The 26,453-nt window shown below is 40.3% G+C and overlaps 1 protein-coding gene and 1 long non-coding RNA gene across 3 annotated transcripts in view; one reads left to right on the forward strand and one right to left on the reverse strand.

Moving 5' to 3' along the window:
• LOC140914746 (uncharacterized) overlaps window positions 1–26,453 on the reverse strand; it is a 120,091-nt gene that overhangs the window by 83,599 nt on the left and 10,039 nt on the right. Inside the window, exon 1 of one of the 2 annotated variants that reach the window (XR_012159973.1) lies at window positions 1,378–1,625. The exons of the other annotated variant lie outside the window; for it this stretch is intronic. This is a non-coding gene — a long non-coding RNA (uncharacterized lncRNA). Of the gene's footprint in view, window positions 1–1,377; window positions 1,626–26,453 lie in introns of those variants that run through there. 2 annotated transcript variants of the gene reach the window in all.
• C7H10orf53 (chromosome 7 C10orf53 homolog) lies at window positions 775–7,596 on the forward strand. Its single transcript, XM_073353317.1, has 3 exons — window positions 775–1,176; window positions 5,725–5,844; window positions 7,381–7,596. The coding sequence occupies exons 1-3, from the start codon at window positions 1,083–1,085 to the stop codon at window positions 7,443–7,445; spliced, it is 279 nt and encodes a 92-aa protein (XP_073209418.1). The 5' UTR covers window positions 775–1,082; the 3' UTR covers window positions 7,446–7,596.

Raw genomic sequence — 26,453 nt, forward strand, 5'->3', positions numbered from 1 at the left:
TTATACAGACGCACGTTTCATTTATTCAGTAACTGTATTTTCATGCATCCGATGAAGTGAGCTGTAGCTCACGAAAGCTCATGCTCAAATAAATTGGTTAGTCTCTAAGGTGCCACAAGTCCTCCTTTTCTTTTTGCGAATACAGACTAACAGGGCTGTTACTCTGAAACCTGTATTTTCAGAGTGTGCTTCCATGTGGTTATTAACATAAACACTCATGCTTATTTGTTATAAAAGGGGAACTGACTGCAAATTACACAAGGTTATGAAACCCCTTTTTGAAATGAAAGTGAAACCTGATCAGACATGCCAAACCCCCCAAAAAACCTGAGCTTATTTTTGGCTGAATTGGCTTGTGAGTTGCTTGTTGGATAGTAGCTCGTTGCTTGTTTGGCTTGTAGTTTGTTGGCTTGTTTTTTGTTTTGTTTTTTATCAGCTCCGGGCAAGCAGGGGCAAAGGGCAAAAAGGGGGAAAGAGTGGGGAGACAGTGAGGGGTGCAGTGCAGGCTCACCAAAGTCCCAGACTGCATGGGGGGGGGGGGGAATCTAGTCACATGGAGTGTTGGGGTTCTTAGGGATTGGCTTGTTTTGAAATGGGATTAGCTTGATTTCTGGCTTAATTTGAAAGTCGGGTGCTTGTTTATCATGTGAGAGCTGGCAACTGTGAACCTGGGGGTTGGGGTGTCCCACAAACAGTGCCAGGCTCTGTCTTGGTTCCAGATTGCGCGTGCGGGACCCCCAGGCTGTGTGTAAGCGTGTGTGACGCACAGACCCTGCCAGGCGCTGCGTGTGTCTGTGTGGGCTTGCGTAGGACCCGCGCACAGCCCGGCTGTGTGCCACCCGCAACCCGAGCCCGACGCCCAGCCAGCCCTTGCTCCATGCCGGAAACCCGGCTGCAGCGGCGGCCGCCCTCGGTGCGGCAAATTACGGTCCCCGCCGTTCTCCACACACGCCGCCGCTGGGGAGACCAGAGCCTGGGCGCCGCACCCAGCAGGGCGGCCCCACGCCCGTGACCCGGAGTCCCCTGCCGTAGCAACCGCCGGGCGCGGCTGTTGTCGCTGGGGCCGGGGTTCTGCGCCCGCCATGCCCCCGCGCGCGCTGGTGACGCTCCGCTTCGGCCCCTACCGGAGCTGCGGGGTGTTGGAGCACAGGCCCTTCCGCCTGCAGGGCCTGCAAGGTGCGTGGGCGGCTCCCCCCCGACCCACCAGCGGGGGGAGGGCAGAGACCCAAGGCCGGCTGGGGGAGCGGCTGTCAGCCCTTCCGCCCAGGTGTCTCCTCAGCTCTTGCGCCAATGTGGGGAGCGGTGGGGGGGGGCGCGGCCGCCCCTGCCTACGCCTCGTGCAGCAGCTTTCACACGGAGCCCGCTTTAGGTGTTTACCTCGGGTACAAATGGGGCGGGAGATCCTCGCCGGCAGTGCCGGCCCTGGGCGCCCATTTAAAGCTGTACGGGGCCTTCCCGTCACGTCAGCCGCTTCTCCGCCCACCCCTGAAGGGCTCGGTCCCGAGTTGCGTTCAGATCTTTGCAGCTGCTCACCCCCATCTGGCCCGTGTAGGGGCACCGGCCGCCCTGCCCCTGAGGAAACGGGATAAGGACAGAGGACAAGCAGCGGCAGCCAAACGTTGCCGTTGGGGCGAGAGGAGGAAATGAAATCCCCCGCTGGAAGGCAACTTGAAATCCAGTTAGTTTAAAAGAAGTTGGACTAGGTTCATGCACTAGGCGGGGGTGAGGCCCGGGGCCAGTTTCTGGGGGTTTACCTCAGCTTTTCCTGTTTCTGTAAAAATGGTTTGGCAGGGCTGTAACTATGTGAGTCTCACACAAGCAACAGCAGAAACTGACTTACAGCCTTGATCCTGTAAACCGAAAGGTGGCCCCAGAGTCGGTGCCTAGACATATTAAACGTCTGAAGAGCCACATGTAGCTCGGCAGCCACAGGTTGACCACCCCTGCTGTAAACACTCTCTCTCAACTAACTCTTAACACACTACCTACACTCATGCATAACGTTACCTAAGTTGTACAAGTGGTTGCAGGATTGGGGCCAACGTGTCTATCCACAAGGGACTGTCAACGTACAAGAGAAGTTACACAGATATTTTTCAGGGTTTTCAAAGCTTTCAGGTATATTTAACTTGCATGTTCTATATAACACTAGATAAACAGTCTTCACATACAAATGTGACTTTTAAGTTGATCATGCTTCAGTAACTATTCCTCAATTTTAAATACACACCTTCCACATCTCATCTCCACTAAACTTGAAAGCGGTGATGATATTATAGTTATTTGGTCACTCACTTGAATACAAATGCCTGCAAATTACAAGTATACATATATAAGTCAGATTTAGAGTGAATATTCCTCTCATCCCTATTAATACAGCAGCAGCATTTACATTTTCAGTTCACTGCTTGTAAACACTGAGGATAGTCTATGTTTCTATATATGCCAGGGAAAAAAAATTTCTTTCTGCTTTAATCGTGCAGTTCTTTACACAGTGCAAATGGCTTACAAACTATCACTCCAATCATCAGATTTTGTTTTTTGGGGAAGTTTGAATAATGGCTCAGTAAGATTATAACATCTCATAACATCTATGTAATTAATGACAACTGGCTGTCAAGAATAACTTTAATTATTCTCTCCTTTGCTTTATACGGTGATTTATCAGTTGATCTACCAAATACATGTATTTGACATTTAAACTGGCCCTCAAAAATATAACACCTTAATTCAACTAATACACATATTAGACCCAGTTCAACCCTCATGTAACTCTGTTGAAATCAGTGCAATTAGGCATGCAATTTCCATTAACAGAAGTTAAATAGTGGTTCTCAACCTTTCCAGACTGCTGTACCCCTTTCAGGAGTCTGATTTGTCTTGGGTACCCCAAGTTTCACCTCAGTTAAAAACTACTTGCTGACAAAATCAGACATAAAATACGAAAGTGTCACAGCACCCTATTACTGAAAAATGGATTACTTTCTCATTTTGTCTGTATGAAATGTTAGTTCGTACTGACTTCACTAGTGCTTTTTATGTAGCCTGTTGTAAAACTAGGCAAATATCTAGATGAATTGATGTACCCCCTGGAAGACATCTGTGTACCCCTGGTTGAGAACCACTGTGTTGGAGAACAGAGCAGATCTTTAAGTCTGACTTAGTAAGAATGAGTACTTAAAATCCTTTCTAGCTCATAAAGTAAGCTGATATTTAAGTTATGTTTATTTCCATGTTTTTTTTCCTTTGAGTTTTCCAGTTACACAAAAATCCATTAAAAGCATAAGCTTTGCTGAGCGTAGTTAAACTTAAATTCTGTGTATTTTCATAGTTTACATAAATTCATGATAAGATAGCTGTAAAATAAAGTACTTGGAAACCAGCAAAGTAATCTTATTTAGTCTTCCTTTTAACAGATCATTGATAACTCTCAACAACTAATAGAAAGTAGACAGAAGGATACCTTGAGGCTAAGGGTGAAATTCTGGCTCCACTGAAGTCAATGGCAAAACTCCCATTGATTTTAGTGGAGCCAGGATTTCACCCTCAGTAAGCAGCTGAGACATCTGAATTGGGAACTGAGCTGGCCTGGAGGTGCACAGTATATTATGCTTGAGGTTTAAATAGTATAAAGGTAGCTAAAGAAGCTTTTAACCCTTTAGTGCAGTGCTGAGAGAAGTAGAGTAGAGCTGTCTATGGCTAGAAGAGTTTAATGGTGATATACATAGCTGTGGGAAAATATATTCATTTCAGCGTCCCAAACGAGAGAAGAATTGTAATTAAAATGATTTATATTAATATAGCTGCAAAACTCTTTTCTGATGTACACGAATGAAGAACTTCTGTAGTCTAATTTCCATTTATTAGGGAATAAGTAATATTTTCCCACTTTAATTGTATTGTTTGTTTCCATTTACAATAGCTTATACACAAAAAAACCCTCTGCCTATCCAAACCTGGAAATGCACCTAAAATGAGTTGTCATATAATAAATTATATATCTTTTTGTTCTAATGCAATATCTTTATTAAAACAAAAGAAAAAATTAATTAAGGGTCTGATTCAGCAAACTTTTACTTGTGTATGTTGTATTTACTAATGTAAAGACATCCACTGAAATCAATGGAATATGTAAGAAACATGGGTAAGGATTTTGCAGAATCAGATCCTAAACTAATGAAATTGTTTGACTAAGTCCCTCATTGAACTATCTCTTTCAGAAATTAATTCAGAGGACATTAGATAAATGGTGGTGTGGGCAGTAAAGAAGTGGAATACCACCTACAGCAAGTAGTTTATATTTTGTAAATATGAACTTTACAGAGCTAATTATCACAGATGACCATTAAAACTCTCCAGAAAGCATTCTAATGAAGTAGCTAATGAAGCCTCTCCCAAACTCTCAGGCTGCTGGAAACTCAAGGAGCACTACCTTATTAAGTGGACTCCTTGCTGAGCCACTATCTGCAGTTTCTCAAGAAGTTAAATTAAAATTCTATAATCATATTTTTCACAGTTGTCTCTAGTTATGCTAAACTGATTAAACAATGAAGTGGACACATAAAAGTCATAACTGTAATAGTAATTAGATGCAAAAAGTTGATACTTCTGTTTACTTTTCTGAAAGAAACATTGACTGGAACACTGAGCTGAAAAGGACTGTTTTGCATTGGTGGTAATCTTAATATTAGCTCAAACTCTTAGTTTTCTAATGATAAGTAATTAACGGTACACTGCTTCATGATTTTGCTTAGACTGCCAAAACACACGCACACACAGCATAAGATGCCATTTACAAAGCATATGAAGGTCCAAATCAGAACAATACACTAATTATGAATTGCTAGAACTGTATTAATAACCAATCCTCCTATTTCCTCAGTTTTGCTGAATTTAAGACAGCACTGTACAATGTGCTGCAACAAACTAGTTCCCTCCTAGTTTGTGAAAGCAGGTGGCCAACATGGATCAGTCTGTTCAGAATCCAGAGTACGAGCCATGTTAGTCTGTATTCGCAAAAAGAAAAGGAGTACTAGTGGCACCTTAGAGACTAACAAATGCATCCGATGAAGTGAGCTGTAGCTCACGTAAGCTTATGCTCAAATAAATTTGTTAGTCTCTAAGGTGCCACTAGTACTCCTTTACGTTCTGTTCAGAATGGATCTCCAATCGAGTTTTGGAAAAACAAACAGAGGACGTGTTTGATCAGATTCTCCAACTACTTTAGAAAATCTCAGAAATATTAAATTATATTCAGAAATAATTCTCTAAGCACTCTTTCAGAAACAAGATGAATTATATGTGCCAGTCAACCGTACAGTTAAAGGTTGATTGCCTGCTGCTCCAATTGCACAATAACACTGTTTTAATGTTTTATTGAAGATTTCTTTTGAAATTACCTACAAATTAATTGTGTTCCTCAAGGCTGTTATGACCATTAATAGCATATTTAAGTGCATAGCGAGCGTCCTGCCTTTCTTTTAATGCAAGACTATAATTGAGAGAGTGGAGTTTTTCCATCGAAGCAGGCCCATTATTGTAATAGTGAAGGTACAAATTAGAATTGGTAGAATTTTGTGGGTAATCTTGCACTGTGCTTGCCTGCACTGTGCCTTATTATCAGATCCTTGCTCTTATGAATACCAGAATTTAGAAATACTAAAAGTTCATGGAAAACCAAGCAAATGAGTGTTACCACATGCTGTTTTTCTGCTCTTTTTGTAGCTGTGTTGCTAGTGGAGGGTCACCAACTTATTCTAGAAAAAATACTAGATTGGAATAATGTAGAACTCATAGTGAATGGAGAGACTGTTTTCCAATGCAACATTAATGACCTGGACTTTGGTAAGTATAGGAGTTTCTTCACTGTAACTCCTCTTTAAAAGCTATTTAATTTTGAAATAATAGCACTTCCTAAGGCATAGTCAAATTTCTGTCAATTTTAATATTAATACTTAGAAGTTCTAAAATGCCTTATACGTGAGGCATCTTAAAGTGCACAGCAAGAAAAAGGATGGCTCAGTGGTTAGGGCAGTAGCTTGGAGCTTGATGACCCAGATTCATATCTCTGCTCCATCACAGGCTTGCTGTTTGACCTTGGGTAAGTCACTTAATCTCTCTGTATGTTTGTTCCCCATCTGTGAAATTAGGAAATAGTACTTCCCTATCTCACAAGGGTATTGTGAAGAAGAACTCTGTGTTAGCTCGAGGCTTGTTTCTCTCATCAACAGAAGAATGGTCCAATAAAAGATATTACTTCACCCACCTTGTCTCTCTACATTAAAGATTGTGAGGCTCTCAGAATCAACAGTAATAAGGCCATATAAGTATGATGCATAGTTAATTTATCCTCACAGTTATGTGAGGTAGTTAAGATTATATATAACAGGGTCATTTCAGACTAAAGCTGCATTTGGTGCGGGGCACAGCAAGTTAGGACAAAAGGTGAAGAGTGTTTCAACTAAAATGGCAGGTGAAATTTAGTATACCTGCATCTAATAACCTATACTGGAGTTTGGCCAGAACACTAATTAATATTATTGCTGATTGGGAGTTTTCAGCACAATGATTTTCTAACAGAAACTGCCCTTTTTGCAAAATTGAAATTTTCCCTAGGAAATTTTCCCCATCCAGTTTTGTCAAAATGACACCTCCCTGGTTGCTCACCTGGAAGGTTCTTGCCAATTTCATTTTCTGCCTGCAGGGAGAAAGTGAAATTGGTGAGAGCCTTCCTGGCAGTCTGACTTTTCATCTCGATTTGGGACTTTTTTTTCCCAAAAGCATGAATTTTTTTGCCATAAGGAATTTCCATTTTCCAGCCAGCTCAAATTTTTCCAGCTCCATTTCCAGCCAGCTCTATCAGTTCAAAAATGTCATAGAATCACTATCGATTACATGCAGCAAAGACTTCAGTTTTGTTATCTGAAAGATGTCACTGCCAACAACACTTAATTCCATGCTGGTGCACTGATTAAATACTGGCTTATGGAGCGGAGTGCTATCCATCTACTGAATCACCAGCAGTGTGCATCCATTGCCTGCAACATATCTGTATTCTCTGAAGTTCTCCACTCCAAATACTGAATCCAGTGTCATCAAATTATTCAGCTAACCAAGATCAGTCCTGGTTGTTACTTGTATAGGGTCCCAGGAAAACCCAGATACTACCATAATTCCAAGACATCAGGATTTACAGTGGGCTGAAGATTTAACCAATTTTTTAGGAATCCTGTCAGATATCACAGAAGAGGCAGGGTTGAGTTGGGTTCCAGTACTTGAATGAGAGACCTTAAAGGAGTGTATGAATGCTATGACAAGGAGGAGGAGTACGAGATGAAAATCTATTTACTCTGCATATTCTTTGTTATCTTTCTCCTTTAGGAGGTGATGGCAAATTGGATCCACTATGTGAAGAAGCCAGAATAGCAGTGCTAAATGCCTACTGATTATCAGGCACATGTTCTCTCACACTGGTTTACTGTAGACCAAGGAATTATATTACAATGGCATCCGAAATGCCAGGATAAAGGTCGTTCTGTACATTTTCACATTGCTTAGTATTTCTCTGCATAATTAAATAAAATATGGTCATGTCAAATAAACATGTATTACCTTCTTACAGAATCAACTATATATTAATTTAATCTTAAATATATTACAGATTCATATATAGTTTCTATATGGTTTTAATAAATTCTTTTAAATTACAACATGGGTATTCTAGAGTTTAGGTTTAAGACAGCTCTTCATGCAACATATCATCACTGTGTGTAACTATTTCTGCCATGAAGAAAATTTAGGGAGAAGCTTTTCAAGTTAAGACCATCAGTTCAGAGTTAAGGTTAATTTTAAAAGAAACAAAAACATTGACAGTAGGAAATGTGGTTAAGACACCTAAATAATAAAATCTCTGAGCCATAATGCTCTCCTAAGAAAAATCAGAATCTCTTATACAACTTTAACCATCCATACTAAATGGTTAGTTTTATCAGTGACCACAAAACTAGTATCCCATACTCACTCATACAGAAGTTGTGCTGATTCTGGCCTCCTTTGTGAAGTACCAGTAATACTTCCCTTGTTTTGTTTTAAATCTGATGCCTGTTAATTTCTTTGGGTGACCCCTGGATCTAGTGTTCTGTGAAAGAGTAAATAATACTTCCTTATTCACTTTCTCCACACCATTTTATAGACTGCTACCATATCCCCCCTTAGTCATCTTTTTTTCCCAAGCTGAACAGTCCTAGGCTTTTTTACTCTCTCCTCATATGGAAGCTTTTCCATACTCCTAATAGTTTTTGTTGCCCTTTTCTGTAACTAGACACAACCTAGAGTATTTAGCAAACATCCTAAGGGAAGGAAGATGAGAGAATGTTATCATGAGGTCAGGGTTAATGTTGTTTGGGTAACCTTAACTGCTTATTAGCATACTTTTAAAATGTTTGTGTTTCTTAAAACTTTAATTCTGAATTTGCTGGCTCTCTAACGCTCTAACTCCAGGGGTTTTTTTATCCTTAAGTTATTGATACATACTGTCAACCTTAAGGGAGACAGGGTAGGTGAAGTAATATCTTTTATTGGACCAATTTATGTCCAAAGGTGAAGTGGCCTTAAAATGTGTTGACTACTTATGCTCAAAAATCTATTCCACCTTGTATTTAGCTGTGACATTCTGAGTACCTTTCCCAGAAGTGAAGAAGAGCTCTCTGTATCTTGAAAATTAGTCTATTTCACCATCAGAGGTTGGTCCAATAAAAGACATTACTTCACCCACCTTTGTCTCTCTAATATGTTGAGACCAACATGGCTACAACAACACTGCAAGCAACTGTCAACCTTAAGTCCATCTTAATAATTTTGCCCAGGTTAATGCAGTAGTTTGAAAATGATCATTTTGCTGGCATTTTTGAAAGCTTATTCAGTTCAGGTCCTGGATACATTTTAAAAAAATTATAAACTGATTACTTCCTTCCTGTGAAACAGAAAGACTCCTTGGATCAATCTTTGCATCCTAGTGCCACTATTTGAACAAAGGAGCATCGTGGTAGTTGCCCTAAAGTAGTTTTAGGTGGTACAACCACAGTTTCTAATAACATGTCTACAGGAAGACAGAAGCTCACCCTTATAGAGCAAGAGATAATCAAACACTACCCCATACAACATCTCCTATGAACCATAACCTGCAGGGAGATCGTTTCAATTACAAATGACCAAACTGCATTTACTGCAGCATGGATCTGAAGCAAAGAAATGAAACCATCACAATAAATGTCAAAATAATACCATCAGTATGCCCTGCTATGGTCCCTTACTAATAAGACAAGAATGCCAGAGGCATTTAAGAACCCATCTTCAATAAGTGGGAAGAACTAAGCATACCAGTAGCTAAAATTGTGTGAAGCAGGAACTTTATTGTCCCTTCAGAGGACTAAAACAAAACAATAACTTTTTTGCCTTCTTCAAATGGGATGCTTCCTGACTTACTCTCAGAGTAAAAGAGGGAGTAGAAATAGCCTTCTCTGTATCATTTTGAGTATTAAAATTAACATTTACACCAATGACAAAGGTGTGTTCTACACTTAGAAACGATCACTATTGAATACAAAAGACAAGGACTGAGATTCTCACCCCCCCATTCTGGTCTATATATGCTTGGTAAAGGGACCAGAACAGCATAAAGGGCTCTGAAAACCCCAGATAATTCCCCCAGCACAGGAACTGAGGAAGACAGCCACAGGTTGTCTTCAGAGGACTGTTTCCAAGCCCCAGCATAGGAATGTGTCAGTGTGGATTAACAGCACATAGCACTGCAGGGATGCTAGGCAGCACAGCTGCTCTTGAGGGCTGTCTATGAGCTGTATTAAGTTATGCCAGAGACCATTCCAGCACCTGGAACAACCCAGAATCAGGAAAGCTCAGTGGTGGTTTAAAAGGACTTGGCAGCAAGTTCTGTGTTGCACCTCTTAGATTAATTAATTTTGGCTTAAATAATTAATTTAGATCAATCTTAATTTTGGGAACATTTTATACACAGGAATGGAAGACTAGGGGCCCATTAAGCTCTCTGTAAATGGAATGCCCATTGAAGTAAATGGAAGATATGCAGAGAGCTTGAAGGAGTGAGCCCTATTTCTAAACAAGTTTAAAAGTTTTTAGTTTATACATTACACAAGGACATGGCCTCTTTTTAATTTTTAATTTAATTTTTAATTTAATTTAATTTAATTACAAAGAACCTCTCATATTTGAATGAATGTATAAAAGAATTCAAAATATTGTACTAAATTCAAAGTTGAAATAGAGTCCCTCTGATCGATATACTATGAACCTTCAGGAACATGCAGATGTGAATTTCACTTTTAAGAATCTACAGGAACCCCAAAGTTGTTTACTGAACAGTTGGTCAGGAGCTACATTTTTTAGACAAAAACTCATAGTGGGTGGCCTCACCAATAACCTACTGAGGGTCTCACTCTGCATTCTTTGCACAGCCAAATCTCCCATTGATGCCATGTGGCCAAATTCATCTCTGCTATTAGCAGCCACAGCTCTCGTTGACATTAGTGGAAGCTGAGGCTGCTTTTGCCAGGATAGAGTTTTGGGTGTGGAAGGAATGTGGGATAAGAGTCTGAATTTTGAATTCAGGTAGAGGTAAATCTTCTTTTGGGTTAGAGCTGTGGTTCTCAACCAGCGGTCTGTGGGCCGCTTGTGGCCCAGTCAGCAGAGAGCTGTGGCCATGTGACATCCTCAGGGCCATACAGGTAGTATTGGAGGTGGCCCATATAACACATTCTGTGCCGCATATGTGGCCCACAGTGGTAAATAGGTTGAGAACCACTGAGTTAGAGTAACATCATCACTGCTCTGCAACACCTCAAACCAAGAAAAGATTCACTACTATCAGAACGGGTAAGACAAAAACTAAATCCATCAAACTCTTAGGCAGCCTTGTTAGAACTTGTTAGTCAGATCTTAGGCCCGGTTTGCTTAATTTTGCCCCAGCATGTGTGATGTCTCCACCACTGTTTTATTGTTGCAAAAGGAAAAAATAATTTTTAAAATACAAATTTAAGTACTACTTTGAGGGTTTCAACCCCTCCACCCAAAGGTTAGTGGGAATTAGTTGCCATGGTGGCTCTAGATGGCTGGATATCCTATTGCACTGTACTTTAGCAAAGAGATTTAATGTTTAAAAAAGTTTTAAAGTGACTACTGTACTTTCAAATCTTCATGTTTAGCATGTCCTACAGTTAGAGCTACATGGGAATGACTGAACAAGGAAATTTTACCTGTAGATTCTCTCTCCATACCATATATTGTGAAAGTCAAATCATGAGGAACACAGAAACACTAAATTGTACCAGTAGGAGCCCAAACTCAATTGCTATGCGGCCTTTATGTCTTGACTAATTGTCTCATTAAGACACATTTCTGATCATTGAAATGGATCTCAAGTATTCTTAATCACTGAAGAAATTGTGCCATTAAGTGCCTTTCTCCCTTCTGTCCTCAATACTATTTACAATGGAAAACACACAAAAATCCTTGTTGATTGCAGCCCCTCTGCTGCACAGTTGACAGTCAAGTGTTACTAATGGCAGAATAACACAATATAACTAAAATAGTTTGCCTATTAGAGTAATAATCTTGTACAAGATGATTATGCTGTATTGCATGATTTTCTTTATGTTTTATGCATGCTTCCAAAAATCTGACTATTTTCCAGTAATTTTTTAACAAGTGGAGAGGAGGGAACAACCAAACTGTCAGTTTCCATATATTTGTAGTTTTGAAAGAACTTAAAGACATTTAATAAATTCTTAACATTTGGTAAATAAAGGATTAAAACAACTGCAGCAAGCATAGGTCACAATAGGGCTATGGTTATGCGGTACTCATGCCATTCCTTTTGCAGAATGGACACTAGGAGAGAAAATAATCTGAGTCTTTTCTGTCTCTGATGGGTGTGTGATGTTTTTATCTATAAAGCATTACATAGAATGTGCATCTGAGCTTCCATTTAAAAAAGTGTAATCTAGCATCACAGAATATGCTGGGGACACACCATTTGCACTGGTAGGTCAAAGTCCTGGCCATTATTTCCAGTGGCTGCATGAACCATGCCTTGAAACAACACATTTTCTTTGTGAGCTCTAAGAACCGCCATGAGCAGTTTTAGTGCACATATGACAGGATGAAAAAGAGTGATGCTCTGCAGGAAGAGTAGCTAAATGGATAAAGCACTGGTCTGGTATGAAGGAGACCTGGATTCTATTCCTGGCTCCAGGACTAGCTTGCTGTGAGACTTTGGACAGGTCACTTCACCTCCCCGTGCCTCAGTTTCACAGTCTGTAAAACACGGATAATGTCACTGCCCTCCTTTGTAAAGTGCTTTGAGGTCTACTGATGGAAAGTGCTATATAAAAGCTAAGTATCATTATTGTTATTTCACTTCATTTTTTTCAGGCTGTAAATTCTCAGGAGCCTATCATAGCCATGGCAATAATCATCACTGGTAAAAGAGTGTAATTTAATGAAATTCAATGAAATGGAGAGGACTAGCAACATGCATGTGCACCATTTCATTGAGATTTAAACGATGCACAGGCATTGTGAAAAGCAGTAAATATCTCCCCACATGGATAAGCAACATATATCTTGTTTGCTCACAAGCCTCTTCTTCTTATTTTATACATTAAAGTTACAGTTTCCCGCATGATAATCACTCATTTCCTATAGCTGCCACAGTCAATAATTTACTTGGAAGAATTTTTAAAAAAGGCTGATGCCAGCACAGATCTGGGAATACTGTTTAATCAATAAGAGGTCCATCAATGCTCTGAGTGTCCCTAGCCTCTGTTTGCCAGAAGCTGGGAGTGGAAGACAGGATGAATCACTTGATGATTGCCTATTCTGTTCACTCCCTCTGAAGTACCTGGCATTGGCCACTGTTGGAAGACAAGATACTGGGTTAGATGGACCATTGGTCTGATCCAGTATGGCCATTCTTATGTTCTTATAGGGACACTGTCAGGATGTTGTATTTTTAAATGGTCTATTACCTGTTACTAACAGTACCTAACATTATTAAAATCCAAAACAGTAAGAAGTCTCATTTACTTTTCACCATGTATGCTGATTCAATATTTATTTTTTGTGCGGCACTTATCTCGGCAGTGAAACTAGAAAAGGCTGAATGTCAGTTTTAATCTTTTGTTCCTCATGCACCAGCAATATTCCTGGCTCGGCTACATATTTCTTGTATGATTTTGAGCAAGTCACTGAACCTCTCTCTCTTTCCCCCGCCCCATCTGAAATGGAGATAATCCTCACCTATAGGACTGTTGTGAGGCTTAATTCTTCAACGTTTGTGAAGTGTTTTGAGATTCTCTGATCAAAAGTGCCATATAAACACATACTACAGTACTGCAATAATCTGGGTGCAAATACTGCAGGGGAATGTTTAAAGAGAAAAAAATACAATTTACTTTCACAGGTTTTAGCCAATGAACAAATGTAAGATTTTTGTGCTTTAACTAATGTATTTGAAGTATCTCTGTAATTGCTAATAATGGTTTAGGGTTATTCTGAGATGCTATATTTAGAATCTTGAGAGTATTCCCTACCAATTTATCTCTTTTTTTTGTTTTACTGGAAAATAACTTAACGTAATATACAAGTGAGATTTTTCTGTTCTGGCAAGGAATATATGACTCAAGCTAGCAAATTACTCCAAATAGGCTCATGCAAGAAATGGTGAGCTGCATTACTAACCTGCCAACTGAATGAAAAAATGTTTAAACTTTGTTACATCTTGCGCAGTATGTTAAAGATAAGGAACTCTTCCTCATTCACACATACATGTATGCACAGAAGCACTAAACAAATACGATGTTATATATACATATGCATGTTACTGGCAAGGAAATTTGAAGTATAGTTTGAAGTGTCATGAATTTGTAAGGTTGGTTGTGTGCTCACTGATTAATGATAGGCCATAGAACATACAAGAGAAACTCAGTTTGCTGTCTCTTGGGTTTCATAACAAAGACAGATACCATAAAATTACTGCAGTTCTCTGCATAAATATATCTACTGAGCTCATGAACTTTCTAGTAGTGGGTTCACTATAACAAATAGTATTCTATTAGTATGTCTAATAAGGGAATTGAATGGTCTTTGAAACAAGACCTAAAAATAACCACCTATAGTCTGGAATTTCCATCTCTTTTCTTCTCATACAAATGAAGATCACAATAGTGGCACCCAAGAGACAGGGAAATATCAGAAGAATTTGATGACAGTCTCTGCAGGAGCAATTTTATTTATATGGGACCATATCCTGATATCCATACTCAGGTAGCTCTTTCACTGAAGCCAGTGGAAATTTTGCCTGAGCAAGAGCTTCAGAATTTGGCCCATGTATAACAAAAGAAATCTCTTGCCATTATAAAAATCTCAGTATATTGTAGTGTAAGGATTCTGGGTTACCATTAAATAAGGATCGATGGTCAGAAATGAGCAAAGATATTTTTCAAATAACAGTATTCACATTGTAAGAGAAGTTAGTTACGCAAACATTGCATAGGAGTCTGTCTAGCTACCATTTGGAACCACAGGAACAGCATTAAACAGCTTTAAAATGCCACTTCCTCTATTTGAGTCAGTACACTGTTATCAGAGAAAAAAAGAATCTGATTTAAAAGCCTCAGAAGGCAACACACAGCTTCAGCTCTGAATTATCTCAAACCAGAATTAGAATTGCGTCAACAATAATTTGAGATTTTGACAATCCAATACATTTTCTCAGAGTAATTTAACAGTATATGTAATGCAAAAATTCCTATGAAAGGCTACTTGATGAGTAAAGCTGTAAAATATTTGACTCCTTTGGTACCTGAAGGTGGAAAATAAAGAAATAGTCTTACACCATTTTTGTATTTCACATATATGTATTTGTCAGGTATATTGCACTAAAAAAACCAGACAAACTGACACAAAGACTGCTTTACAATTGATTGTTAGAATCAGAGAATATCCCAGGAGTCATATGCAACTCAGCCATATTAATAAGATATTTCATGCTTTGAAAAGCTATTCTGCTTCAGTCCAGATGCCAAATTGCTGATCCGATGCCAGCATCTGTGCCATAAAACTCAAGAGCAACTGTCAACTGTTCACAGTGCAACGCCACAGCCTCAACATTGTAAATATTGTTTAATTAAAAGAGGACTGAATGAAATTTACGTTATTTTAGCACCAAGAACCACTGACACAAGAAGGTTTAACTGCACAAAAATCCCAAAGGGATCAGCCTTGCTTGCCCCTCCCTTTTAAAAAATTATTCAAGCACTGCTGTAAAGCCTTAATTAATGTATAGTAATAAATATTGCATCTCTAAAATGCCTATTGGGAACAGTTTGTTAAACATTTCTTTCCATTCATTGGGGGTTATGTACCACCATTTTATCCAGTTGTATTCATTACATTGTTTCAAGAAAACATATTATTTTATTTCAGCCTTCAGAATAATAGTATCCACAAAAATGAAGCTACTTATCTGAGGAATAAGCATACATAGACTAGAAATTAATGTTAAAATAACTGGGTTACTAATCAAGTTTCCTTGCAAAGATCTGGCTGAGCTACAATAAAATTATACACGTACTTAACTATGAATGAATGTAGTGAAATGACTTACCGTAGGTAAAGTATCTGAGATAAAATTGCAAATACAGTGGAAATTACCTTTGCAGTGACATACAATATAATCTTCCAAATCCTGATGGTATAAGCATTTGTATCTGATTATTCATTCAGAATCCTCAAGTTACAGATGAGTGATCAATATTTATCTGACACTATATAATCAACAGAAATAGGCCCCAGACTACCATTCTTTCCCCATGCATAGTTATCACAACTTGTATGCAAGATGAAGAACTTCTTATGTTGTGTTGAAGGGGGGCTTAATAAGGACTTCGTGGATTTCAGATGTCCACAGTCTCCTCTGTATTGCTGTGGAGATGAGCAATGTGGAAGTAAATGGTGAGGGTGTTACACGTAGTATCTATGATAAATCCTTGCCTTGCACTAAAACACACAACAACTTACTGCGCTGTTGAAGAGGCAGGCTTAAAATGCAGAGTTACAAAATGAAAAAGTTGAGGTTCCTACAGAAATGGTAACTTAGCCACATTGCATACATATAGTATTGCATTTAATATTGCTATTATTCCTGATGTTTAGTTAACTGTGTATCATATACGATAACATACATAGGACATGGGTGCTAAATCAGGAATATCCCCAACTTATTGACAACATGGAACATAAAAGCCCTGTGCTTACCTCAAACAAAGTCCTGTTGCTCTGCTGAACCTGAGGAAAACTAGGCCTTTGTTGGGGTGTAGTTTGCATTTTCCACTGGAGGCGAGTGTCTTATCACTTCCTGTTTACAGAGAGGCACGTCTGGACTGGAACTAGCGGTATTACTCTACCTAAATACACCTACTACTTGGGATAAAAGGCCAGTTCCTAAAAAAAAAAAGCTTGGTCTTTTGGTGTGGGTCTCTGGAAAGAGCAGACCTATGAAGACTAAGTCTTCAGTATGGAGAGAGGTTGAAGATAACAAACATTTCCTTTCCTCCACAGCAGGATGAAAGGCTTTGCTATCAGCATGTTGCTATTTTTGGTTTCAGTAACCAGGAGGAGACATTTAAAAATAAGTACATGGGAGTTATAGGTTATAATTCTGGACTCAAACAATCTTGTCCCTCAAACCCCACAAAGGAAGATCCCAGTCCAGGATACAAATTGCTGTAGGAATTTTATTATTTGCACTTTCTTTTTTATTTTGACTGTACAACCTTAATGTTTTATAAAGTGAAGCTTTTCCAGTTAATACATATTTCATTCCTGTATATAATTCACAGGTCCAATTATAATGTAACTTATTGAAGATGGAGCCAGGGATCGTGCATGGCCCTTACTTCCAAATCTATGTACTATGTACGCAGTAACATTTGGAGTGTGTATACTGTGCCTCATAATATTAAATGGGCTTTAATGACCTTTTAATTAAATGTTTTTCTCTCTCTGTTCACTCACAAAATAATTCAGTTGAAAGAATGAGAGTACTCAGGAGGAGTGAAATCAAGATTAAATTTAGGAACCAATTATATATTTACTTAAAACTTTTTACAGCTACCCAATCAACTTTAATTGCCCAAATGTATCACCCTGATAAGGTTAACGAGGGCCCAAGAACAAGGGCACTAATGTGTGTGTGTGTGTGGGGGGGGAAATAGGGGAGGGCAGAAGCCCCGAGTTTCATACAGGTGTGCAAGCTTTCAGGTGGAGTTCTTAACTACAGCACAGCATTAATATGAAATGTAAGTTCTGCAGAGGAGAGGTGCCCTTGGGGCAGGGCGTCAGTATTTTGTTTACAAACAGAGGCAGGGTGATTAAGATAAGAAAGGGCTGGTGATTTAATTAAGGATATAGCCTCTAAAAGAGGAATCCCTCTGTAGGGAGAAGGGGTTGTTTTAGAGGGAACACAGGGGGCTCAGAAAAAATACAGCAAAGCTCTGAGCCTAGGTTACATTCAGAAAAGGAGGACATTTGGGGGAGTAGGTAAAAAGAAGGGGTCAAACCCAGGGAAGGGCTAGCAGAGTACAGAGAAGTTCCCACTCTACCTATGTGGCCCCCTCACCATAGTATCTGAGGCTGCGCCTCACAGTGTCTAACCGATTTCTCCTCCCAGCCCCTCAGTGAGGTAGAGCAATGCTCTTATCCCCATTGTACATATGGGGCACTGAGGCACACACAGATTAAAGGCCAGATTTTCAAAGGTATTTAGGCACTTAGTGAGATTTTCAAATGCACTTAGAAGGTTTGGTGCTTTGTAAACCCTACTAGATATCTAGCTGCATCTTTGGGTGCCTAAAAACCTTTGAAATTTTGTCCTTTAAGCACTGGCCTGGGGTCAGACAGGAAGTCCCTGGGGGGAGCAGAACACAAGTTTTTGAGGGATAGCTCCCTATCCAGCAGACCAGCCACTCTCTCTCTGCTGCATGCTGCAAAAAAAAAGAGGACTCTGATAGATGGGAGCAAAACCAAGGAGCCCAGTTCTCCGAGATTACAGCAAATGGTCCCAGGATGGATGTCATGGTTGACAGCATGAAAAGCAACACAGAGGTTAGGAAGGATGGAGAATGAGCGTCAGATAAGAGGGGATCACTTAACTCCCAAGAGGTGGCAGGTCCTGCCCCATGCTGGGTTGTAAAGCAATGGCTGCTGTGCAATTTTACATTTTAACGGAAAACCATTTTGTTTGGTCATTTTTTGTTCTGAGTTCGAGAAAAGAAAGGAATGAGAAAGTGTCATATAAGTATCAGATGTGTTTATGCCTCAAATTCTTAGGGTTTCAGCTGTATTCAGGCCAATTCTAGAACAAAGAAAAGAAACTGCATCCACAGAGTCCATAAAATTGACTATTATTGTCATGATTTGCATTATTCACTGGGCACCATATGTGTGCTCAGCACTGTTCTTAATATGCCAGAAAATCCAGTCCCTGAACCAATGCATATAATAAGATGTGTAACTCTGGATAAGATGGCTCAGATATTTAAGTAGGAAGTGTACAGTTATTGACCACACATGTTATCACGTGGTCACTGGGATGTTTATATCTACGAGTGGAGGCACTGATGGCAATAGATGTTTTAGTTGATTAAGGACTAGAAGATTTTATCCTCCAACTTTCTTTCTAAAGGAAGAGCTGCCCAGAGCTCCTGTGTCTGTTTATTTGCCTTTCCTGCCTGCAGTGCCCCGATATACCTCAGAAATCTCAGGTTTTTTTCCCTCAACTTTAAAATATAGAATTTTCTTGGTGTTTGGTTTAAAATATTCTCCTGTGAGAACTGCAACTCAAGCACTGTAGCGTTGTGTTTAACAGCCGTCTGAAAAGTAACTAGCCTTTAAACAGAAGTGAAAGCAGTGTTGCCAACTCATGATTTTGTCATGAGTCTCATGATAATTATAATTTTCCTTAAAGCCTCAGCTCCTGGAGTCAAGTGGATATGTGATGATTTCAGCCTTCGTTCTTAAAGAAAAATGAAGTTTCTAGTCCTCGTGGCTGCGGAGAAAGCTTCAAAATTTGACCCCAGTGCACCCCAAAGTCTCAAAAAGCAGAAGGCAAATAAAAAGAACCCCAAATCTGGTATTTTTACATAATTTCATGATTTTAAAGCCAATCTCATGATTTTTGGTGAGACTGATTCATGATTTTTGAAAGTTTGGGATTGGCAATACTGTGAAAATGACTTGAAAATGTCAGTTTCACTCCTGTTTAAGGTCAGTTTCTGTCTATTATTTGTAGTGAGGTGACACCTCTAGAGCCCCAGGCAGGTGCAGTATAAACTCATGGGGCCTTGTCCTAGTTATAGTAGGATGTTCCAAAGTTAAATGATCTGTTCCAAGCTTGGTGAACTGCAAAAAAGTGATAGAAAGTAATCTAGATTTTTCTACAGTTGTTTCAATTGTTGTATTCAAGAGTTAGTAACAAATATACATTAAAATTTTAAACCTAACCAGTGGTACTTAAGTGACTTGACACAAGATGTGAGAACATGTTAGTATTAGAGCTGAGTGGGTCTAATATTTATTAAATCCTCTTTTTTTATATAGGAATTAAGTACAGTGCTCCTATCAGCTAATTTCTAAATTATCTGCAAAAACACCCTAGAGTTTTCAGGTGCCTAAGTAGTCCTTGGAATCACAGTTAAAGTTGCCCCTCCCTGCCCCCACCAAAATCTAAAATGGTGCTCCTGCCTAAGAGGCCAGTTAGGTCACCTGGCATCACCTGAGAGAGGGAGGGCCAAGGTTAATTGAAAGTGAAGCCCAGCTGGGGAAGGGCTGGAACAGCACTGCAAAGACAGGAAGCTAAAAGCAGGAAGGGGGGTGCAGGGGAAAGTCTGTAGTTGCTCCCTGTGGGGCAGGAACAAGGGGAAGTCCAGGGGGAAAATAGGTCCTGAGAACCTGTCCTGGAGTAAGGAGCCTGGCAAAAGAAGCTAGAAGTGGGTGAAGTAACCACAGGGAGTAGAGTAGGTGCCCATGGTAAAACCAAAACCAGGCAAGAGACGATAGTGAGGCTTGGTAGGAAGGAGCCCAGGGAAACAAGGACAGGGGGCCTGAATTTCTAGTTATAGGGTCCCTGGTCTGGAACCCAGTATGCCAGATGGGCCTAGGTTCCACTGGCAGCCACTGGTAGAGTGGCATAGAACCCCCAGCTGGGGTTAAACACTGTCTGGAAACAGTATTTGGACAGTTGTCCTGCTGGACTTTGTAACCCTGGAAGAGGTGGACTAAATGGCGACCTGACCAGCAGGCCACATTATCAGAAGAAAGACTATTGCAGAGCAAGTAATGAGCAGCAAGGGGGTACCCGATGCAGCAAACGCTACATTACCAGAGCAAGATGAATGGAGGTGGGCTAGAGTGAGGGGTAACTTCATTACAAAGACTAAGCAATTTTGCACCTAACATTTGCCAAACTTCATTCTTCCCTTTTTACAAATAAGTTAAGAGGTATGACCATGTAGATCATTGTTGCTACCACTGTTATAGAATTGCAACAAATCTTATACAAAATGTGTCAAGTAACATGTCTATGAAAAGGTTATGATTTTCTGAATCATATTTGCTGTATGCTATTTGTATGCATGTATCTTTTTGTATTTCAAGTTATGAGTATTGGCTCTATACCTGCGTTTCAAACTTTTGCTCCTGGGCAACACCCACAAGTTATTTAGCCAACACACTGTGAAGGAACTATTCAACTGGAGTGGCCCATTAAATAACACTTAGCTCACAATGGAAGACACTCATCTACACTTAATGGACTTTCCTGCTATGACTAAGCAAAATCATGCATGAACGTGTGATTTGCCCATGTGACTCCAAGCACCATCTTATTCCCTGTAATTTTCCACAGTGAGAACAATGGGCTTCTCTTCACTTGGCAGAAGCTATAAAAGGCCCTGGAAACAGCTCTATTTTGCCTCATTCCGGCTCAGATCTCTGGACTATGGACTTACCCTAATGGGAGCATTCTAACCAATGGACTAAGGACCTTCCAATGATTTGGAAGCAACCAGAGACTTGACTTAAGCCAGCAGTTTATTCCATCACTGCAACAAGCCTGAACCAAGAACTTTGCAATTACTGTATGTATTTGATTCCTTTAACCAATTTTAATTCTCACCTTTCTTTCTTTCTATAAATAAACCTTTAGATTTTAGACACGAAAGGATTGTCAACAGCGTGACTTTTGGGTAAGATCTGAGTTATATATTGCGGCTTGTCCTTTGGGATCAGAACCACCTCTTATTTGATGAAATTGGTTTTAAAGAACCACTCATCTTTAAGTCCAGTGTTTTTGGTGGTGATACAAGGACTGGAATACCTAAGGAACCTGCTTTTCTGACTTATTAGCCAGTGTGGTGAAACAGAAGTTTACTTTTGGTGCTGGTTTGGTATATCTTATGGGAGAATAACCACCAGTTTTGGGGTGTCTACCCTATTTTCCAGCCATTTGTCCTGAATTTGGTATTCTCAGTTGTGACCCATGAAGGCACGGTTATAGCTCACCTCTTTCATACTGACTACTGTTTAGTTGTGATGCACTTCACATGCCAGGCTCTGAGAATGTCCTCATATCTCTACCTTAGGAGGGAGGCAAGCTGCATTCTTCCCATTTTACAAATAAGAGGTTGCACAAGCTTACTTCTGACAGAACTCAGGTGTCTACCATGGTACATCCAAGTTTCATCCAGAGTGCCTCTCAGTGTGCGCCAAATGTATACACTTATAATTGTTCTAACCACTAGCCCACATTTCCCTCGGGGCCAGGAACAGAACTCAGGAATACTGTTCTTCAGTCTATCACGGTTTAGCAAATAGTTGTATAACCAACTGGCAAAACCTGTGTCACATCCCCAGTAGCGGCCAATCCACTCCCCAGTAGACGGAGTGAAAGAGGCTGACACTGTGAAGAGGAGGGTCTAAATACTACTGGTGACCTGGGGTGGGAGCGTATGTTTGCAAGTGATGGGATTTCTGGTTTTTCTCTTTTTAAACAACTGATTTATTTAATTCACAAAGTAAGGAAAACAAAGTTAAAACTCCTTAACCTGTCAGGTGTTGCACAAATCAGTCATTTGAAAATAGATTTCAATTGCTTCCATCACAGAGGGGCAGGTTCAAAGGTTGAGAGATAAGAAAGCAATTCCTTTAGGTTCTGCTGGTTATTCCTACATTCACAGGAGTCTTTCTGTGGAAGAAGAGAATACCAATCTGCTAGGAGCAAAGTTAATGGAACACAAATTTCTCTTACTCCTGAACATGGGTAAAGGGAATCAAGATATTTATGGGACTCCTAATAGGATGCAGAACCAACAGGAGCCCTGCAATAGAAATTCTGTTTGTGTTTCATTTGAGAAGGCATCTTCAATTATTATTAAAACTAGTCCGGTCTCCCCAACCCACCACCAAAGAGGCTAGATCTTAATTTACCTTTAATGACTACATTACTTTTAAATCGCTCACGAAGCAATTGGCTGATGAACTTTATCAATAATTAAATAGCTTTTGAGAAATTCTGCAAAGCAACAAACCCAAAGACATTTTCCTTTCCTGTATAAATCCCCTCTGCCCCCCAGTTTTTTCATCTTCTCTTTTAGGTAATTAACCACATTTTAAAATAATGGAATAACAAGAATGAAAGCTACATCTGAACTAAGTGTCAGGAAGTGTTTAAAATCTGAAAAGATTAAAATAAGAAACAGGAAACGAATGTAGAGAAGTGTCAATATGCGAAAAAAAACCTGCTCTTTGCTCATTGCAGCCAAAAATGTTCATTTTGTATTTCAGGGTGCAAGGGATTTCCGATCTTGTTTTTTTTCTGAAGACTAAGGAAAGTTAACTGAATCTGTGTCCTTGGTCTTTAATGTTACCCTGTTTCTTAGCCAGAGAATCAGCCTTACATAATCCGTGGGCTCCATCACATCAATATTCCTGTTGCAGTGCAACACCTTACATGCTGAAATACAAAAATGGCTGAGGGTGGATAAAACAACACGTTAAGACCTTTGATTAAAGTGGGTAGAGATCAGGCATTGAGATTTAAAGCATTGTAAGACATGTAATTTCGCTCCTGAATTGGCCTTTGCTACCCCGGAACCTAAAGAAGTGGCAGAGCAACAGGAAACAACATACCCAAGGCACCAGACTCAGCTGCAGCTATTTCATTAGTCTACACGGTTTTCTGGTTTTGGAATGAAATTGGTGTTCATGAAAAGTGCTGAATCAAAAGTCCAGGACCTGAAACCTTTTGTCTACAGAAAACAGGCAGCACAGAAAGCAACAGCGTAATCTTCCCTTGCTTGGCCTGCTGCCATGTCTCATATCCCTTAGGGACCACTTCAAGGGCCAGGAAAGACTGGTCATTCTTAGCCAACAAAAGGTGCCTCTAGGGATAGAGGAGTTTGAATAGTTTTTATGGAAGCGCAAAATTCTTTCATCTAAGGATCTCAAAACACTCTGCAAAGGAACCTCAGCACGCTCACATGGGGTAGTTAGGTAGCACTATTTTACAGATGGGAAACCTGAAACACAGATGTCTTCTGCATGGCCATGCAACAAGCAGGTAAAAAAGTGATACATAAAACCTGTACATCAATTGAGCTCCATGTGGGTGCAGTGATTTGAGCTACAGTTCTGATTGCAAGATTGAGGCCCAAATATTATTATTAGATTTGTGTGGAAGGGGCCCTTGCATTTACAATTTCCAATAATAAAAGCACCGCCTTCTAAATACTTGAGGCTAAATTCAGTCCTGGCATAAATAGGTGTAACCCCATCAATTTTGCTGCTTGAATGCCAGGACTGAGTTTGGCCCTTAGACTTGCTTTCTACTGTCTCTAAAGCAGTGGTTCTCAATCAGAGGTATGTGTACCCTTGGGGGTATGCAGAGGTCCTCCAGGGGGTACATCACCTCATCTAGACATTTGCCTAGTGTCATAAATATAAAGGGAAGGGTAAACCCCTTTGAAATCCCTCCTGGCCAGGGGAAAGCTCCTCTCACCTGTAAAGGGTTAAGAAGCTAAAGGTAACTTCGCTGGCACCTGACCAAAATGACCAATGAGGAGACAAGATACTTTCAAAAGCTGGGAGGAGGGAGAGAAACAAAGGGTCTGTGTCTGTCTGTAGTCGTCTTGGCCGGGGACAGAACAGGAATGGAGTCTTAGAACTTTTAGTAAGTAATCTAGCTAGGTATGTGTTAGATTATGATTTCTTTAAATGGCTGAGAAAAGAATTGTGCTGAATAGAATAACTATTTCTGTCTGTGTATCTTTTTTGTAACTTAAGGTTTTGCCTAGAGGGGTTCTCTATGTTTTTGAATCTAATTACCCTGTAAGATATATACCATCCTGATTTTACAGGGGGGATTTCTTTATTTCTATTTACTTCTATTTTTTATTAAAAGTCTTCTTGTAAAACACTGAATGCTTTTTCATTGTTCTCAGATCCAAGGGTCTGGGTCTGTAGTCACCTAGGCAAACTGGTGAGGCTTTTTACCAAACCTTGTCCAGGAAGTGGGGTGCAAGGTTTTGGGAAGTATTTTGGGGGGAAGGACGCGTCCAAACAGCTCTTCCCCAGTAACCAGTATTAGTTTGGTGGTGGTAGCGGCCAGTCTAAGGATAACGGGGGTAATATTTTGTACCTTGGGGAAGTTTTGACCTAAGCTGGTAAAGATAAGCTTAGGAGGTTTTTCATGCAGGTCCCCACATCTGTACCCTAGAGTTCAGAGTGGGGGAGGAACCTTGACATGGTGGCACAGTGGTGGGATTAACCTGAAATCATTTTGAGATCCAGTTGAGATTTTTTGAACTAGAAATACAGATTTTAAAAAGGAATTTTTAGGAAGTCCAGAAGCAGCTTTGAAACTGAAAGCAGCTTGGTTTCTCTCTGCTTTGTGGCCAAGCAGAGACAAAAGGGGATTATCTTGTGAATTGCAGGTTTTCTTTGCCTGGAGGCAGGGTACTTAACTCCTGCAGGGAAATTCACAGTCTTCCAACCCAGAGGTTTTTTTTTTCTTTTCTTCCTAAAAGTAAATAGGGGGTGTGTGCTCTACCCATTTGCCTGGAGACAAAAGTGGCAGGGTTTTTTTAGGATTTTGATTTTTTTTTTGTTTTACAAGGAGCACAGGTTTGAAAAGAAATTTTTTTTTCTTTGGGCTGGGTAAGCAGTTTTCCAAGTAGTTGGAGGTTTTTTGCTTTAATTTGGGCCCAGAGCAGAGACAAGGGAATTGTCTTTTTCTGTAGGCTGACAATCACTATCAGAGAATAGGTATTCTATTCCAGCACAGCAAAATTTTACAGCCAAGTTTTGTTTGTTTATTTCTAAACCTCGGGTGTAAAGTTAGTTAAAAACAGAGAGGTTAGAATGGCCAAATCCTCAGCTCGACTACAGCTGGAATTAGCCAAATTTCAGGCTGAGGAAAAACAAAGGGAACATGAAAGACAGATAGAACTCATGCGGCTGAAGGAGGAGGAGAAGGAAAAAGAGAGGAAGCATGTGGAGGAGATGGAGAGGATAAAGGCCCAGCAGAATATACCAACAAACCCTAGCAATCCTTCTCCAGGTACCACTTCCCATCCCAGAAAGTTCCCCACCTACAAGGCAGGTGATGACACTGAGGCCTTCTTAGAAAACTTCGAAAGGGCCTGCCTTGGGTACAACATCTCTACTGACCAATACATGGTAGAGCTGAGGCCGCAGCTCAGTGGACCCTTAGCTGAGGTGGCAGCTGAAATGCCTAAAGAACACATGAACAAGTATGAACTGTTTAAATCCAAGGCGAGAGTCAGAATGGGGATAACACCCGAGCAGTCTCGTCGGAGGTTCCGAGCCCTAAGGTGGAAACCAGACATGTCATTTACCCGACATGCCTACCACATTGTAAAACATTGGGATGCCTGGATATCAGGAGCAAGTGTTGAATCTCCAGTAAATTTGCCCTTCCTAATGCAAATGGAACAATTCTTAGAGGGTGTTCCTGAGGAAATAGAAAGATACATCCTAGATGGGAAACCCAAAACTGTAATTGAGGCAGGAGAGATTGGAGCCAGATGGGTGGAGGTGGCAGAGAAGAAGAAAACTGGTTGCAGTTGGAGCGGAGACCAGAAGGGACCACCCCAGACCACACCCTATTACCGGGGGCCGCCCAAAGCCCCACCTACCTCCCGAAGAACCCTCCAGACCCCTTATCGTCCCACCACCCCGTTCTCCAGCAACCCTCCTCGCCCCAGTGACCCGTCAGCTGGACGATGTTTTAAGTGTAACGAGCTGGGGCATGTAAAGGCCAACTGCCCCAAGAACCCCAACAG

This window comes from Lepidochelys kempii, chromosome 7, assembly GCF_965140265.1.
Source record: "Lepidochelys kempii isolate rLepKem1 chromosome 7, rLepKem1.hap2, whole genome shotgun sequence".
In the NCBI taxonomy this organism is placed as follows: domain Eukaryota; kingdom Metazoa; phylum Chordata; order Testudines; family Cheloniidae; genus Lepidochelys; species Lepidochelys kempii.

Coding starts and splice junctions, on each gene's coding strand:
- C7H10orf53 (XM_073353317.1), top strand. CDS start 1,083: ATGCCCCCGCGCGCGCTGGTGACGCTCCGCTTCGGCCCCTACCGGAGC. Junction 1,177..5,724: donor CCGCCTGCAGGGCCTGCAAG/GTGCGTGGGCGG, acceptor CTCTTTTTGTAG/CTGTGTTGCTAGTGGAGGGT. Junction 5,845..7,380: donor CATTAATGACCTGGACTTTG/GTAAGTATAGGA, acceptor TTTCTCCTTTAG/GAGGTGATGGCAAATTGGAT.